This window comes from Vipera berus, assembly GCF_964194415.1.
Source record: "Vipera berus genome assembly, chromosome: 3".
Taxonomy (NCBI): domain Eukaryota; kingdom Metazoa; phylum Chordata; class Lepidosauria; order Squamata; family Viperidae; genus Vipera; species Vipera berus.
In genome coordinates this window covers 99155204-99173300 of record NC_138204.1, presented here as the reverse complement: position 1 = coordinate 99173300, position 18097 = coordinate 99155204, and the positions used below count along the sequence as shown (strand labels likewise).

Below are 18097 nucleotides of genomic sequence, written 5' to 3'. Positions count from 1 at the left end.
ACCCGCTGCCCCATCCGGCTCCCTCCCTTGTTTTTGCTGCGTGAGGGAAGTTGTCAGGCGGTCTTGGCGGGGGTGAGGAGGAGTGACTGGAGAGAGCGCGCTTGAGGAGAAAGCGATCCTTTCCTTGGGCTCCCAGAAAGCCGCGGAGGCTGCAGCAGTTACACAGAGGTACGGTTTGTGTGTGCAGACGATGCTGCCCCTACCCTCTTTAGGTTGCCGCCAGCAGCGAGGCCGTCTCTTTTGGGTAGGGAATCGCTCTCCTCCCTTCCAGGAATAGCTTGAACCGTGCCTGGGAACGGCGACGAAGCAAGCCGCCTTTTCTCTCTTTGTTGGTCGTTCGTTCATGCCCGTAGCATTTTAGCCGAGGGAATTCTGGCAGTTGTTTTTGATTGACCGATCGGAACTGTGTAGTTGCGTGTGGGGAGAAGCGGTTCACAATGCTTTCTGTAAACCTATTATAATATGAAATCCTTTCGTATGAAGTTCACAGCAATGTTCCCGACAAAAGGATATTTTGGTATAGTATTTTTTTGTAATTTTCACTTTTTCAGAATGATTCCCCCATTTTACCTTAGCAGTAGAGAAAACTGCAAAAGATTACTGACTTTAGGAGTACCTTCGTAAAAAGATGAACAGAAAGATTACAAGCATATTTAAAAATCTTGTACAGGTAGTCCTTGACTTACAACCATGCATTTAACGACTGCTCAAAGTTACAACAGCACTGAAAAAAGGGACTTATGACCATTCTTCACACTTACAACCATTGCAGCATTCCCCATGGTCATGTGATCAAAATTCAGATGCTTAACAACTGATTCATATTTATGACACTTGTAGTGTCCTGGGATCATGCAGTCATCTTTTGTGACCTTCTGACAAGCAGAGTCAGTGGGGAAGCCGGACTCACTTAACAACCATGTTACTGACTTAACAGTTGCAATGGTTCAGTTAACAGCTGTGGCAAGAAAGGTCGTAAAATGGGGCAAAACTCACTTAACAAATTAGAAATATAAATTTGGGGCTCAATTGTGGTTGCAAGTTGAGGACTATCTATACCAGGGGTGTCAAATTGCCGGCCAGTGGGCCGGACGCGTCATCAGGAAGCTGCACCCACCCCATTGCTGGCAATGGCAAAACTGTCCCGATATGTTGCACGATGTCACATGACGTCGCGAGTTTGGACATGTATGATCTATACTATGAGCTTAGGCTGGAGTGATCCACCTGGGGCTTCCTGGATAGGGGCAATGTGGTTGGACAGGAATGCAGGATAGCAATAGAAGCAACTGCAACTTGGTTTCTTGAGGAATGTGCATCCCATAGTACAAATGAATAAAGGACTTATACATGTTTGGTGAATGATTTTGCAGAAGTTTTGCAAGATCTGAATAGGTTGGTAGATGATTGATTTGGCTGCTTGACAGGTAGCTATGGGAAATGTTCTGTACCATAATTCCCCAAGTGAATATATAGTACAACCTACTTCCACAATTGAGCCCAACATTTATGTGGCTAAGTGAGAAATTTGTTGAGTGAGTTTTGCCCCACTTTACAACTTTTCTTGTCACATTTGTTGACTTAATCACTGCAATTGTTAAATTAGTATCACAGTTCTTAAGTGAATCTGATCAGAAAGCCCTGGGATACTACAAGTGTCATAAATGTGAGACAGTTGTTAAGCATCCGAATATAAATCACGAACCCATGGAGATGCTGCAATGGTCATAAGTGTGAAAAATGATCATAGGTCACTTTTTTCAGTGCCATTGTAACTTTGAATGGTCACTAAATGAACTGTTGTTATCTGTAATTACCTGAATACATTGAGTAGAAACATGCATTCTATCTTCAATGGCATTCTTTCTATATCATAGATTTTGGCCTGAACAATCTGTCACAAAGGTTCTTTAGGCCAAACCATGGTAGAAAATGTTACACTTGAACTAGAACTTAACAATGGAATGTGTTGAGTGGGATTCAGTAAATAGTTATTTTTCTTCAGTTTCTTCCATAGCATTACTATGCAAAACAACATTGAATAAGCTAAGATATAACACTTTGAACAAATTGGAAAATGGGTGGGATGCTAATGAAAAACTGCAGTGTGTTGTATCTTGCACTCATTTCGGTTGGTTCTGAACTATAAAATATGTGGCTGCCCATCTTTTATCAAATTCTGGGCAATATTACAAGATTTTAAGCTATTTTATTTTTAAAAAGGAAATGTTTGTGGTTTGATTTATGGTATTTCCAATTTCAACTGGTTTCATCACTGAAAACTAATTAGAAATTTTATAAAAAAACAATTACATCATTTAAATTGCACATCTGATTATATTACTTTTTTGTTGGTCTTTAGAGTGCCTTTTTAATTTAGAAATTGCTAAAATTTTACTGCTCAATATATTTTACTGTGTTGTGAGGAATGTGTTTTTCAATTTCAAATTATAAAATATGTATTTGTGTGGAATTTCATTAGCATATTTACACTGCTTATTTTTTTAAAAGCAGAATATTGCATGTCCTAACAACGTTATATTTCAGACAGGATATTGGATTTCAGAATCTTTGTTCTGTAATGTAAATTAAACATGCATATTATTATCTTTAAATAAGAAAAAGGAAAGGAACAAAGTAAGGAAAGGAACAAAGTAAACTTGACAAAATAGTTTATTAAGTTCAGAAATTAAAAGTAATTGTAGGAATCTTAGTAACACCAGAAGATATTACATCAAATTAATAAATCACTTCTAGAAATTGCAACTTGAAATCGTCAAATTTTAATTGCTTACTAGAAATGCATTGGAGACATGAATTTCATATAGTTGCCTAAATATTTTGGTCTCTGGATGCAGGTATAGTGATTATGCTTATAATGGCAGAATAACTTTTAATTACTTAGACCAGCATAGGATAGATAAGAAATTATGAAATTACTTTTTCTTTTAAAAAATAAAAAAAATATTTTTATTACTATGTATGATCAACTGAATCAATTGCCCTTATGAGTTATAAAACCTCTGGGATTGAAGAAAAAAGTAAAATATTAACTTACTGGCATTGTCCAAAGAAAATTGGTTCATTTAGGGAGGTTTCTTTAGAATCATGTCAATGAATATTTATTAGGAAATAATCTCTTATACTTACTGTATCTAGTATATTTTGTATATAAAAGATTCTCATTCTGAAGGTTTTAATTGAAGTTGGAACATTTTTTTCATTTGCCAAATTTATTCTGAAAGAAATGTTTTGAGTAATTGTCTTAATAAAGCTGACCATAAAGTCCGGATTCCAGATAGATGAAATAATTTTATTGTGTTTCTTCAGGAGACTTCTTTATACTGAGAAGCAATGGAAGAAGGAGCAAGTCCAACACAGCCAGGCAATGAAAACCAGATATCAGATTCTGAAGATGGATGCGGGTGGCAAGTTACAGACATGACTAGACTGCGCCGTTTCTTGTGTTTTGGTTCCGAAGGAGGTGCATTCTATGTCAAGGAACAGAAACTGAGCTTTGAAAGTGTAGATGCTCTTTTGAGGCTTATTGAAGGTGGCAAAGGTTATGAAGCAGTACAAGAAATAAAGACATTCAGCCAGGAAGGTAGAGCAGCAAAACAGGATCCAGTATTGTTTGCGCTTGCCATTTGTTCACAATGTTCTGATGCCAAAACCAAACAAGAAGCTTATAAGGCTGTCCCTGAAATTTGTCATATACCAACCCACCTCTTCACTTTCATCCAGTTTAAAAAGGATCTGAAGGAAGGCATGAAATGTGGCATGTGGGGCCGGGCCCTGAGAAAAGCTGTTTCAGTTTGGTACAATGGGAAGAATGACATGGCGATTGCTTTAGCGGTGACAGCATACAAGAAGAAAAATGGCTGGTGTCATAAAGACCTTCTCAGGTTATCACATCTAAAGCCTGCAAATGAAGGTAACAACAAAACAAGTCAATTTTCTGAATCAACAAGGATGGTTTGCAACAAGTAATTTTAAAACATTTTGCTTTTGTCTTTATATTTGAACAAAAGAGATGGAGGAGTGAGACATGGACGTATAATTCTGTAAAGCAAGCCATGACAAACTGACATATAAAAGTGTAAAATATTGGACAGAATACAGGACGTTCACTTTAAAAAAAAAGACATATAGGTAGTCCTCAATTTACAACAGTTCATTTAGTGACCATTTGGAGATACAACTGCTGAAAAAGTGACTTATGACCATTTTTCACACTTAATGACCATTGCAGTGTCTCCATGGTCACATGATCAAAATTCAGATGCTTGGCAACTGACTCATATTTATGATAGTTGCAGTGTTTCAAGGTCACGTGATCAGCTTTTACGACCTTCTGACAAGCAGAGTCAAGGGGAAAGCCAGATTCATTTAACAACTGTGTTGCTAACTTAACAAATGTAGTGATTTGTGTAACAACTATAGCAAGAAAGGTTATAAAATGGAGCAAAACCACTTTCTTGCTTAGCACCAGAAAGTTTGGCCTCAATTGTGGTCACAAACAACCTGTATTGCTTTGTTTTATAATAGGGGAGAATCTAATAGTTTTTAATTTTTTAAAATCAAAAGCTTGAGATTTTTCTATAAGTAATTTTTGTTACTGCTACAAATAGCAAAAGCAATAGAAGAATTATAGCAGAAAGAATGCCCACAATCAGTCCTAAAGACTGAGGGTCAGATGAATAAATTGTGAAAAAGGCATTGTATGTGTCCGTATGTATTTAATTAAATATTAACACTACTTATTCTTTTGCTTTTATACTATCTTCCACTATTTATATATCAAGGTAACATACCGGTATATAAATTGCTAGTTTTGCTAGGATGCCAGAAAATACCAAATACAAAATAAATACACTTTCCAGCCTAATTGATAACTTCACATTATTTTGGAGTTCATATTTCTTTTTAAAATATGTTCTAAATTAGAAATAAAACTTACTGTATTTCAACAGGCCTGGCCATTGTCACTAAGTATGTAATGAAGGGATGGAAGGAAGTCCAAGAGACATATAAAGAGAGCAGGCTTTCTGCTGAGGCTGAAAAAGTGTTGACGTATTTGGAAGCAGTGGAAAGGGTAAAGCATACAACGGATGAACTGGAAGTGATTCATTTGATAGAAGAGCATAGTTTAGTTAGAGAACACCTCCTGACAAGTCACTTGAAATCTAAAGAGGTAAGGAAATTAGAGAAACATTAGTACTTTAAATCACACTATATAATGTTGTTTTCTGCACCTTATCACTCCTCTGTTTTTACAGTACTTTTAAGAATTTTTACATGTATTCTTAGTTTTACATGTATTCTTCATGGCATGGGACCAGGTTACCTGAGGAACTATCTTGCTTGTCCAAATTATATTGTCGCATTCGACGTGGTCAGGTGGGGAGGGCATATCGTAGATCCTGATGGTTAAAGAATTTTGCCTTATGAGAGGAGAGAGATCTGTTTTTAATTTTGTTCTTATTTATGCTTTTATATTTTGTGACATGTTTTTATTGTGAGCTGCCCAGAATTACATAGCTGAAGTGGATATGTAGAAATGTGACAAATGAATGAATAAATACATTTACATGATTCCTGTACAGTTATGTGTATTTATACTGAGTATGACTTTTTCTTTAAACACATGACTTTTCCTTACCATTGAACTTCATTTTGTACAAGGTATGGAAAGCGCTGCTACAGAACATGCCCGTAACAGCAATATTGAAGAACCTGGGAAAAATGACAGCAAATTCTGTTCTTGAACCGGGAAGCTCAGAGGTAGCAATGGTTTGTGAAAAATTAAAAGATGAAAAACTTCTTAAAAAGGTAAGGGTTTTTTGAATGCATTGTTCGTGTGCTCATTGTATTCTAGCAATGTCTATTAATTGATTTTTTAATAGAAACCGGTATTGAAAAATAAGCTTAATAAATCATTGCACAAATGCATAATAAATAAAACTACTACAGGATATCCCAAATAAAGATATTTAGTAATGGGCTAGGTTTGGCCTTACAAGCACGTGTAACAGAGGTATCCCCAGCATAGCATCAAACTGCAAATTTATCTAGGAGTAATAGTTGCTAGAACTCGGTGTGACTTAGTCTAAAACAGTGTTTCTTAATATTTTGATCATGGAGGAAGCCTTAAAATAATTGTCAGGTCTGAGGGAGCCCCTTGCATAAAAATTATTGTGTTTACAGCTCATAGTAGATTAGCATTATCAGTAAAGCATGATCAGTAGATATAATAATCCAATAATAATTGTCAATGTTCTTTTGATCTGTTTTCTGTGGATCTATTTTGTGCATTATTTTTGTTGGCTTCCCCTCTACCACAAAGGTACTAACTCTAATGCAAGTCAGTAATGTGGGTAGATGAAACTTCAGTTTTTCATTTTAAATATTCTACATTTTATACTTTTATCCAAATTTCAAGATGCTAATTATGAATAGTATGTGCAAGGGTAGTTTTTTCCCTATTTGAAACTAAAAATGATTTTTAGCCCTCCTTCTTGGAAGAAAATCTGGTTATGCTTAACTTTTTATTGAAATTATTTTTTTTCCTTTCATAAATTTCTGAATAACTGACAAAGAGACAAATAGGATTTAATTTTTCCAAAGGTAGTTCTGGTAGATTTTATGTAATAAAACAAATATTGTAAATTGAATGTACTTAATACTATTTATATTAGGAGAATTGATATAAAATTGAATACAATATTTTAAAAGCTGAGATCCATTGTGTAAGAATTTCAACTACTATGACAGCTAGTATTATATAGTACACAAAGCTGAAAAAAATATTTTTAATTTTAAATCACAATCTCCTGTGAAATCCAATGATTCTATGATATGCCATGTGAGAAGGGCTGATCTAGAATATGCTTGCATAAAAAATGTTGAGTCCAGATATCCATCAACAATTTTCTTATTTCTTACTCTTTGTATTTGTGTATTATCCAGTGTATGTGGTGAATGTTTCTATATTAAAAAAAGCTTTTTATAGAAAAAAACTACTGAACTCTGTTGCATTTAATAAATGTTGACAAAATCTGTTGTATTATTAGCTAGATTACACAAGATTTCATTGTGCCTTTTGATTTTTGTCAAGATTGTTGTTTGCACTATTATGGACATTCTTTTTTGTGTTTACTCTTTCCATTGTCAGTTTTTAGAGTGGTTAGGAATTAAATAAAGATAATAGTACCAATTGATAGAGTTCATAACTCATGCCTTGTATACACAAGGCATGTATGTATGACCACAATTGAATCCAACATTTCTCTTGTTAAGTGAAACATTTGTTAAATGAATTTTGCTCCATTTTACAACCTTTCTTTCCACTGTTGTTAAGTGAAACAGTGCAGTTGTTAAGTTAGTAACATGGTTGTTAAGTGAATCTGGCTTCCCCATTGATTTTGTTCGTCAGAAGGTTGCAAAAGCCGATCACATGACCCAAGGACACTGCAACCGTCATAAATATGAGTCATGACCATGGGGATTCTGCAATGAAAAATGGTTATGAGTCACTTTTTTCAGTGCCGTTGTAAGTTTGAATGGTCACAAAATGAACTGTTATAAGTCAAGGACTACCTGTACATCTAATTATTAGAAAGATCTGCTGATGACTCTGTGCTCTTGACCAAATTTATTGTGTTTATTTGTTATTTGTTTCTACCACAAACTGAAATAGCCACATCCTGTTTAAGATTGTCAGGTCTGTGTTGGGAGCTTTCTGTCTGTCTGTCTGTCTGTCTGTCTGTCTGTCTATCTATCTCTATCTGGTTTTTGGGCGGGGGGTTGGAATGAACTGCTACTTAGATTCTAGTCACTTAAAAAGAACACTAACATCTTTTTCACTGGATTTTATAAAGTTACTTTAAAATATATAACTATTATTGACTTCCAATTTTATATGATATAGGATAATGTTATATGTCATGGACCTTTCAGTTTAATTGAATTATAGTATAATATTGTATCAATTTGCATTTTATTCAGTGTCTATTTTTGCCTAGTTTTATGTGCCTAACAAAGCTATTACTGTTTTACAGACGGGATGAATTATTTTACAGGCAATTAAAGGGGGGTTGGGTATCTATGTATGTGTGCCTCCAAATCATTCCTGACCCGTGCTGATGCCTAGACATATCCCTGCAGTTTTCTTATCAAGATTTTCGGGAGTGGTTTGCCTTCCTTGGGCTGAGAACAACTGGCCCAAAATGAGCCCGCTGGCTTTCTACATAAGGCAGGACTAGAACTTGCAGTTTCCTGGTGCCTTAAATCGTTCCACCAAACTAAGTGGATTAAGTAATCAGTACTTATTAATTAATAGTTTTGATCTTGACTCTTATTTATTAAAAATTACCTGTCTTATGTTGGTTGATTCAGAGTGTAGAATCTTTGGGGTTGATTTCATGGGAAGTTAGCAACTCTAGTCAATGAGGGAAGATGACCACAATTGAGCCCAAAACTTCCATTGCTAAGCAAGATAGTTATTAAGTGAGTTTTACCCCCATTTTACAACTTTTCTTGCCACAGTTGCTAAGTGTGTCACTGCAGTTGTTAAATTAATAACATGATTGTTAAGTGAATCTGGCTTCTCCATTGACTTTGCTTGTCAAAAAAGCCACAAAAGGTGATCACATGATCTTGGGACACGGCAACTGTCATAAATACACTCCAGTTGCCAAGCATTCAAATTTCGATCATGTGATCACAGGGATGCTGCAATGGTCACGAGAGTGAAAAATGGTCATAAGTCACTTTTTCAGTGCTTGTTGTAACTTCAAATGGTCATTAAATGAATGGTTGTAAGTCCTGTACAAGATTTTTAAATATACTTGTAATCTTTCCTCTTGTTCATCTTTTTACGAAGGTACTCTTTAAAGTCAGTAACCTTTTCAATGCTTTCTCTACAGCTAAAATGGAGGAATCATTGTTTTCCTGAAAAAGTGAACATTACAAAAAATACTGTACAAAAATATCCTTTTGTCAGGAACATTGGCTGTGAATGTCATATGAAAGGATTTCTCTTGTGTAATAGCTTTACAGAAGACAAAATTTATGAGGTCACCATATAAATTTGAATCTCTAAATCAACCAAATAAACCATTGAATTAATAACTGATTTTTTTAAAAAAAAATATCTAAGGAATACTGTAGCAGTTATTTCTAGCAATAATACTTTGAAAACATGTTAAAAAGTTGCTTTGCACTCTATATTCAGAATACTTAAATAAGTATAATTTTCTATTCCAGAATCATTATCTTATAGCTTACTTAATTAGCAGAAATTATCACTGGAAGGAGAAATTAACATTTTTAGTCTGTTTTCCAAAATTCTTTAGGCTCAAATACACCCATTCCATATTTTGGTTGCATTAGAAAACTATAAAGGAGAGCGTGGTTATCGGGGAAAACTGCGCTGGCAACCAGAGAAAGACATCTTGGAAGCTCTAAATACTTCATTTTACAAGTCCTTCAAGGTAATGGTTAATAAATATTTATTTAACTACTTTCAGTATAAGTCTGAAGCATTTAAGCAAAATCTCTTTAGGGAAGTTCCGATTTTGGCAATAAAGACTAAAAGAAGGATGGTAAATGTTCCTAGGATGTTTGTTTTTCGATATTCTTTATGAGCAACCCATAACCGTCTAGGCTGTAGTCTTTCTTCCCCCCTCCCTCTTAAGCCTCAAGGAGATTTAGTCTGCAAATTATGGTGTGCACTTGGTTGCTTCAGCTATAATGTATATTTGGGAAAAGATGATATTGGTGGTGGCAGGGTGGTGAATTTGTACCCTCTTCTCATATATCTGTATTATTTTTGTAATCAACTAATATTTCTTTGATTAATACCATTGCTTCTGAAAGCACTCACAGCTGTGAAAAGTCATAATTAAAACAATGTTAAAAAAAATATATGTTCTGACTTCATTGCCTCTTTCTTAGGCATTAGAACCAATGGGAAAGCGTATCTTAGTTGCTGTTGATGTTAGTGATTCTATGTTACAAAAGGTTTTTGGTAGTGTGCTGAATGCTAGTACCATTGCTGCAACAATGTGCATGGTAAGAAACGTCTCAGTTTTATGATATTTTTTGGTCCTAAACTTTGGGTTGCGATGGTGTTCTGATTTCCCAAGACTAAATAGATTATAATTTGGTAAAGCTGAAGATATCTCCCTCATGATTTGATAGATAAAATTTTAAAACAAAATTAACAAACCTATCCATGCAAAATCAACATAGGTATTAATTCCTATTCTGCTTACTTCTTCAGATATAAATCAAACTTTTGTTTTATTTATCCTGTTTATTTTCAGATAACATGGTCAACATTTTCCAAAAGTATATAAGGACATATTTCCTTTAATGACTCCCAAATGTCTGTGTGTGTTTATAATTTGAGTAACTTAATTGCTGGACAGTATTTGGTCACATGTTGATACCTTTCATTCATTACATGAATGAAAGGTATCAACTTACTAGACAGTTGTTCTGTACTAGACAGTTGTTCTGTACCAGCCTACTACTGGCCCTGCAGAAAAGGCAGGGACAACCCCTTTACAAAAAGGCAAGAGGCTGGAACTAAGCCTGCCAAATTTATTGACATTAAACAGAGCAAAACTAAACACGAACCATGAAACAGGAGCTATTCAAAGGGTTGCCTTCAGCAAACCAGCCCTCCCACACATTCCCCTTTTAAACAGTTCAAGGCGTGGCTTCTCTCTGCCTCCTTCCAAGGTGCCCCATTGCCTTCCTCTGTTTAGTCCTGATTGACTGCCTCCTGCGTCGGGCGTCCTTGAACAGGGCCAGCTATGGGTCATCTTCATCCACGCTGTCAGGCTCACACAGCTGGGTCTGCGTCGTAACCAGATGGGAGGGGCCTGGCTGAGGGCTCTGCGAAGCCTCAGGGCTGTTCTCTGCAGGCTCTCCAACACCCCCCTCCTCCTCCTCTGAATCGTCCGACCCAACTGCCGAACCCACAGGCTGACCCTGAATCACAACAACAGTCTTGTCATGCCATTTGTCTACAATACATAATTTTCCTGTTGCTCAAGTTAGGCAGGCAACAAATAATTTTTCCGGTGATTAATGCCTCCTGTACTCAAGCAAATGTTTGGCTAAGATGATGCATCCCTTCAGTGCCTGTTCTACAAGTCAAGAAGGAACCATTATGCAAGATTTGGTAATCAGATTTTCAGCACTTGTATCCAAAGAAAATAACAACTTAAGAAAGTCTGGGAGAAAGGACTAGCATATTGTGGAGCGTTAAAAGAGGGATAAATTAGAATAGAAAAGGCTTGTGAAAACAGCTATTTCACATTTGAAAAACAGAGAAAGCTTGTCCGAAAGGTGCTTTTTCAAGAGACAACTAGATTAGACACAGAAAGCTTGAGTGCAGAAATGCTTTTTAGTTTAACAAACAGGAAAATAACATTCTATCTTTACCTTTGGTCATTTGTTTTTTACCAGGTTGTGGCACGCACTGAAAAAGATTCCCACATTGTTGCTTTTTCCCATGATATAGTTCCTTGTCCTGTGACTGAGGATATGAGTTTACCACAAGTATTACAGAAAATGTCTGAGGTATCTAATATTTTTTTTTTTAATTAAAGAGTTTTACAAAAACAAAATTTTACAATATATCCCCAAATCCCTCCCACCCCAAACCCGCCCACTTCCCCCCCCCCACTTCCCAGAGCTAAATACAGGATTATAGTTACAATAATCATATTCTAAATAAAAATTATGCATAATATACAATTAACCAAATTCATAATGTGCTTTAACTCTCCTTTAACATAACTACAAACAAGTACCAATAACAATATCCCACTAAAATCTACTCATAAGCTAAATGGAACTTTTTAGTCCCATATTTGTTCTGAATATAATTTATCCATCTCCTCCAAACTGAAATATATCTTTCCTGTGAATGATTTTTCAAATAAGCAGAAATCTTAGACATTTCTGCAAGATTCGAAACTTTAAACACCCATTCTTCTATAATGGGCAAACTATCCTTCTTCCAATATTGTCCCACCGAGGTATCTAATATTCTTAAAGTCACCCTGTAGTTTTATATGAGAACAGTTAACCTAATGTATTTATCATGAAAAGAAGTATTTTACTAAGTCTTAAACAAGTAATTCTTTTTCATAGAAGTATTTTATTTTCAAGTGACTCTTGTTTCTTGCATGTAGCACATGTTAATTTTAATACCATGGTAAAAAGGAAAGCACATTGGCCTGAGTAATCCAGTACTTAAACTTCATTAAGAAAAATGGAAAATGGCTAACTAATAAGAGATATAAGAGTGTATGGATATGCTTTGATTTTACTTGAAGTGAGTCAGTATATAATTTGAAGGCACTATTACATAATAAGTTACGGGATAAAGAGAAAAAAAGTAAATGAGCTGGCTTAATAGAAAAGAGCATGTAAATTTGTTTGGGACAGTAGATATAATGAATGATAATTTCCCTGGGAAGTGATCAGATTGTTTTTGTGATCAAATTCATAATTAAATTAGTGTATGGGTTTATGGAAGGAAATAAAACACAAAAGATTGCTGCAAAAACATTGAAGAACTTTAATGGTTAGATTAAGGGTAGATGCAGAAGAGGATGGGAATCAGCCCTGGATTTGTGAAAGATCTCTTGGTAATAACTTTTTTTAAAAAGGAAACACGGATCTGAATGGACATGGAAATATTGGTGGGCAAGCTAGTCCTCTCCATTTCATATCGTGTAGCCTTCTATAAACTTTGCCCATCCTACAGTAAACATAGAATCATATATGCATATCTGTTTGCATGCTATGGGGACTGTAGATTTGTCTGTGTATGTGTGGGAGATGAAAAAGGTTGCCACTAAATTAATCCTCAGGCCAGAGGATTTTCCTCGTTTTTTCTGTTAACAGCAATTCTGTAGGTTGCATGACTTGTCTATAATAGTGCTTTGCTGTGTACCTTCATTTGCCTGTCAGTTTGGCATCTCCAGAGGACAGGTTCAAGGGACAAGTAGTGCAGGTCTCTGTCTGAAACTGTACTGCTATTGCAAATCACAGGAGACATTGGTTTGATGGGAAAAAATAACTTAGCTGACATTTGATCACTTCCCAGGGAAAATGTCATTCGCTACAGTTGCAAGAAAAAGTATGTGAACCCTTTGGGATTATGTGGAGTTTTGCATGAATTGGCCATAAAATACGCTCTAAACGTCATGTAAGTCACAACAATAGAAAAACACAGTCTGCTTAAAATAATACTACACAAACGTTAGCTGTTGTCATGTTTTAATTGAACATAAGATGGAAACATTCACAGTGCAGGGTGGAAAAAGTATGTGAACCTTTGGACTTAATAACTGGTTGACCCTCCTTTGGCAGCAATAACCTCAACCAAACGTTTCCTGTAGTTGCAGATCAGACCTGCACAACGATCTGGAGTAATTTTGGACCACTCCTCTTCACAAAACTGTTTCAGTGTAGCAATATTCTTGGGATGTCTGGTGTGAATCGCTCTCTTAAGGTCATGCCACAGCATTTCAATCGGGTTGAGGTCAGGACTCTGACTGGGCCACTCCAGAAGGCGTATTCTGTTCTGTTGAAGCCAGTTTTGTTGAATTACTTGTATGCTTTGGGTCATTGTCCTGTTGCATCACCCATCCTCTGCAGACCTTCAGTTGGTGGACAGATGGTCGTACGTTTTCCTGCAAAATGTCCTGATAAACTGGAATTCATTTTCCCATCAATGACAACAATCCGTCCAGGCCCTAAGACAGCAAAGCAGCCCCAAACCATGATGCTCCCTCCGCCATGTTTTACAGTGGGGATGAGGTTTTGATGTTGGTGTGCTGTGCCTTTTTTTCTCCACACATAGTGTTGTGTGTTTTTCCCAAACAACTCAATTTTGGTTTCATCTGTCCACAGTATATTTTGCCAGTAGTGCTGTGGAACATCCAGGTGCTCTTTTGCATACTTCAAACGTGCTGCAATATTTTTTTGGGACAACAGTGGCTTCCTCCGTGGTGTCCTCCCACAAAAATGTTAGCATGTGCCAGAGATTTCTGTAGGTCTTTAGCTGACACTCTAGGATTTTTTTTTACCTCATTAAGCATTATGCACTGTGCTCTTGCAGTCATTTTTACAGGACGACCATGCCTAGGGAGAGTAGCAACAGTGCTAAACTTTCTCCATTTGTAGACAGTCTGTCTTACTGTGGACACATGAACATCAAGGCTTTTGGAGATACTTTTGTAACCCTTTCCAGCTTCATGCAAGTCAACAATTCTGGATCGTAGGTCTTCTGAGAGCTCTTTTCTGCGAGGCATGGTTCACATCAGACAGTGCTTCTTGAGACCAGTAAACCCAAAACAGGTGTGTGTTTTTAAAGGGCAGGACAGCTGTCAGCAACACATCCAATATCATCACACTGGCTCCAATTAGCTCTTGGAGAAGTCATTAGGCTAGGGGTTCACATACTTTTTCCACCCTGCACTGTGAATGTTTACATGTTATGTTCAATTAAAACATGACAACAGCTAATGTTTGTGTAGTATTATTTTAAGCAGACTGTGTTTTTCTATTGTTGTGACTTACATGACGTTTAGAGCGTATTTTATGGCCAATTCATGCAAAACTCCACATAATCCTAAAGGGTTCACATACTTTTTCTTGCAACTGTATATCGAAATACTACCAAAACACTCATATCTGTAACCTTTAGTTGAGCGAAGTGATGCAACATAGGGCAAAACCTTTTTAATCAAGGTACCTCAAATGGGTAAAGTTACAAAATGTGGTGACTCCTTACCTTGAGGGAATGAAATTTGGGAAAGTTGTAGCTGCTTCAGTGCTGCTGCCACCATGCTGTTGAGACAATTTGATCATCAACGTTTCTTGAAAGCTTCTGGCCACTCTCTTAATCCCTTCTCCACTCAACAGTAGTGATTTGTTAGCCTTATCAGGAAAGGAGAAAGGAAGGAAAAGGGGAAGACAGGAGGGAGGGAGGGAGGGAGGAAGGAAGGAAGGAAGGAAGGAAGGAAGGAAGGAAGGAAGGAAGGAAGGAAGGTTTCCAGGGTTCACTGCTGGCTTTCCACAAGGAAACTCAATGAGGAAGCTAAATGGAAGAGAGAAGTTGTACCAATTCTCACTGGGTTTTTGCCCAGAGTTTTTCTAGATAAGGAAGTATCTCTGAAATAATGACCCAATAGTTCACAGATTGTCTGGTAGAATATATATGTTATCACCAGTGTGTGAAATTAGACATTTTATGGAATGCCTAGGAAATCTATAGAATGACAAAAATGGGACATCAAAATATGAAACACTTAATATTTTACATATTTTCTAGGCATTCTATGCAATACCAAAAGGCAAACCAGCAAAGTATAAAATATTCCCATTAATATGTCATTCTAGCCTTCCTTGTTGCAACAAGTAGGTCAATACTGGTCTTTTTGTCTTGTTTTTTCAGTAAGAAAATCCTGTACCTTCTTTTTCATTTCTTCTTTCATTTTCATAAATCCCTTTCAATAAAGGATTAGGGTTAACCCTAACCCTAACCCTTTTCATGGCTTTCTTTTCATACTTTTCCTAAATAGTTCTTGTCATTCTGCATCTTGCCTAGGTATTATATACAATGCCTAAGGAAAGTGTGTAGCATATTAAAATAACAGACACTTCATACTTTGCCTTTAAACATCACACATTCTATAGATTTCCTAGAAAGGCAATCTACAAAATGCCAGTTTTTCATACATTGCCAATAACATATATATAACAACAAAGTTTGCAATCTTAAATGTAAACTTTTATTCACATTCCCTTTTTTAGTTCCCTGGCAGAAATATTGCTAAGTTTAAAAAGCTTTTGCTGGCTTGTTTGAATCTTAATATATATATAGATGTATATATATATATATATACTTATAGATTCCAAGGGGCTCCACTGATCGTTCTTCTCCAGTGCTCTGGGCCCAAAAGACAGGTGTAGCAGTTGATGTTTTTATTATCTTCATGGATTGTGAGACCTTTGCTGGAGATGTTCACCCTGCTACAGCATTGAGACAGTATAGAGAGGTAAGTATTCTTTAAATAATGTAAAATAAGTAAAATGTTTCTTTATAAAATTTTGCATTCTTAAGTAGCTGCCAGCTTTCTGATGATTTACTTTATGTTATAACAGAGAACCATTTTCTGGAATGGTTTTGGGCAAACAATATAATTATAATCCTAAAGTAGAATGAAATATAAATATATAAAATTATATTTTTAATGTGTTCAGTGCATACTAGTTTACTCCTGTTTATATTAGTGTTATATCAGCACTGCTTGTGACTTTCTAGCTATCTGCACTATAGTGATCTGATCTAGAAGTGTATTGGGCTCACATAAGTGATCCACAAGTGGAACAGTGCTTGTTATTGGATGCAGAAAAAGCTATTTAAGGACAAAGCAGAAAGAATGAGCAGTACAAAGAAAAGGGACTACCACAAATAAGAAAGAAAGCCAACTTTTAAGAAAAACCCCATTTGCCACATTCAGGTTTCCCTAATTGTAGTTGTGATAGTTGTGATAAAAAATCTTGGCAAAATACTGAAAAACAGTAAGACTTCCCACTTTGCAGGAAGATAACAATAATATGGATTGTGCACTTCAGTAATAAAGTATGTAAGTCTTGGTTTTTATAAATAATTTTTTGTTTCGCAAATATAGTCTGAAAAAAAGTATTTCTCTCTTTTTATCTGATTGTAGAAAATGGGTATTCCATCCAAGTTAATTGTTTGTGGAATGACATCCAGTGGCTTTACTGTTGCAGACCCAGATGACAGAGGGATGCTGGATATTTGTGGTTTTGATACAGGGACACCCATTGTCATTCAAAACTTCATTTTGGATTTGATCTAAACCTGTGAGCACCATTTTTTCTAAAGCTATTAACTTCCTGAAGAATTGACTGGGACCTATCAATTAAATTAACAAGACTAAGACTAAGACTAAGGCTAAGTTTCATACCCCTGTTGGAGTGTTAACATTTTAAAAGAGATGTAAAAACAGTCAGTGGAATTTCTACTTTCTGAACATACTGTTTACATCTATTGTGCATAATTCTAGGTTTCTTATTGCTTTTTAGAACTAAATATGGAATACAGTGAATGCTTTTAATTTTTTATATTAGTTTAACTATGACAATGTATTCCATTACTGAAGATTTTATTTTCCTAGAATGAATTATTGTGTTAATCACAGGGAATCAAATGATGAGACAGGGCTTCATCTTTTTATACTGTTTCAGGTTAACAACTGTTTGATTGGCATAACTTATTCTATTATCTGAGAAAAATGAGCCACATATGCATTACAGGTTATATTACTTCTATCATTGCTTATTAGTTCTTATTACTTTATGGTTGCCATTTACCACTGGCAACTTGATGATCTCCTTGTGTTTAGCAGACATTTTGTATTAAGCAGTGTTGGGAAATCTGGAAACAACAGATTATTCCCAAACATACTGATTTGATGATTATACTTTAGTCTTTGAAATTCTTGTTTCAAAAAAAGTCTTGCAAAGCCCATCAATTTTGTGCACATTATAGTCTAGCAATGTTTCTCAAATTTGACAACCTTAAGATATGTGGACTTTAACTCCTAGAATTCCCCAACCAGGAAATTGCCAAATTTGAGAAATACTGATCTAACTGGTCTGTGTTTTATTTCTTGACAATGGATACTTTTATTTCAGTTCTTAGAAGTATTCATAGTTTCAGGCACCCCATCTCAATTTCTGCACAACATCCTCCACATGGCTCAAACACCCCCCCCCACATACACTATGTATATATTCTATTATACTATACTGTAGCAAATTAAGGATCCAAAAAAGGAACATACACAGAATCCTTATCCTATACAATATTTCCCATGATAATACATACATGTCATCAAATCAAATCCTAGAAAAGAGCCTACGACTTAATAGACATTAATGTATTCTTCAGAGAAGAGATGGCAGGAAGATGAAACTTTACCCTGCTAACAATGCCCAAATGCTTCTCTTGGAAACGTTCCATTCACTGAAACAG

At 35.8% G+C, this 18097-nt stretch overlaps 1 protein-coding gene across 2 annotated transcripts; it reads left to right on the top strand.

The window, feature by feature from the left end:
* The first annotated feature begins 46 nt into the window (after window positions 1-46).
* RO60 (Ro60, Y RNA binding protein) lies at window positions 47-16967 on the top strand. Of its 2 annotated transcripts, XM_081322929.1 has the most exons (9): window positions 47-168; window positions 3331-3934; window positions 4974-5194; window positions 5686-5832; window positions 9357-9494; window positions 9958-10074; window positions 11482-11595; window positions 15945-16091; window positions 16767-16967. In XM_081322929.1, the coding sequence occupies exons 2-9, from the start codon at window positions 3355-3357 to the stop codon at window positions 16917-16919; spliced, it is 1617 nt and encodes a 538-aa protein (XP_081179055.1). In that variant the 5' UTR covers window positions 47-168; window positions 3331-3354; the 3' UTR covers window positions 16920-16967. The 2 variants fall into 2 exon arrangements, with proteins under 2 accessions (XP_081179055.1, XP_081179056.1); XM_081322930.1 differs by lacking the exons at window positions 47-168; window positions 9958-10074 and having other exon boundaries at window positions 2589-3934.
* Window positions 16968-18097: the final 1130 nt, after the last annotated feature.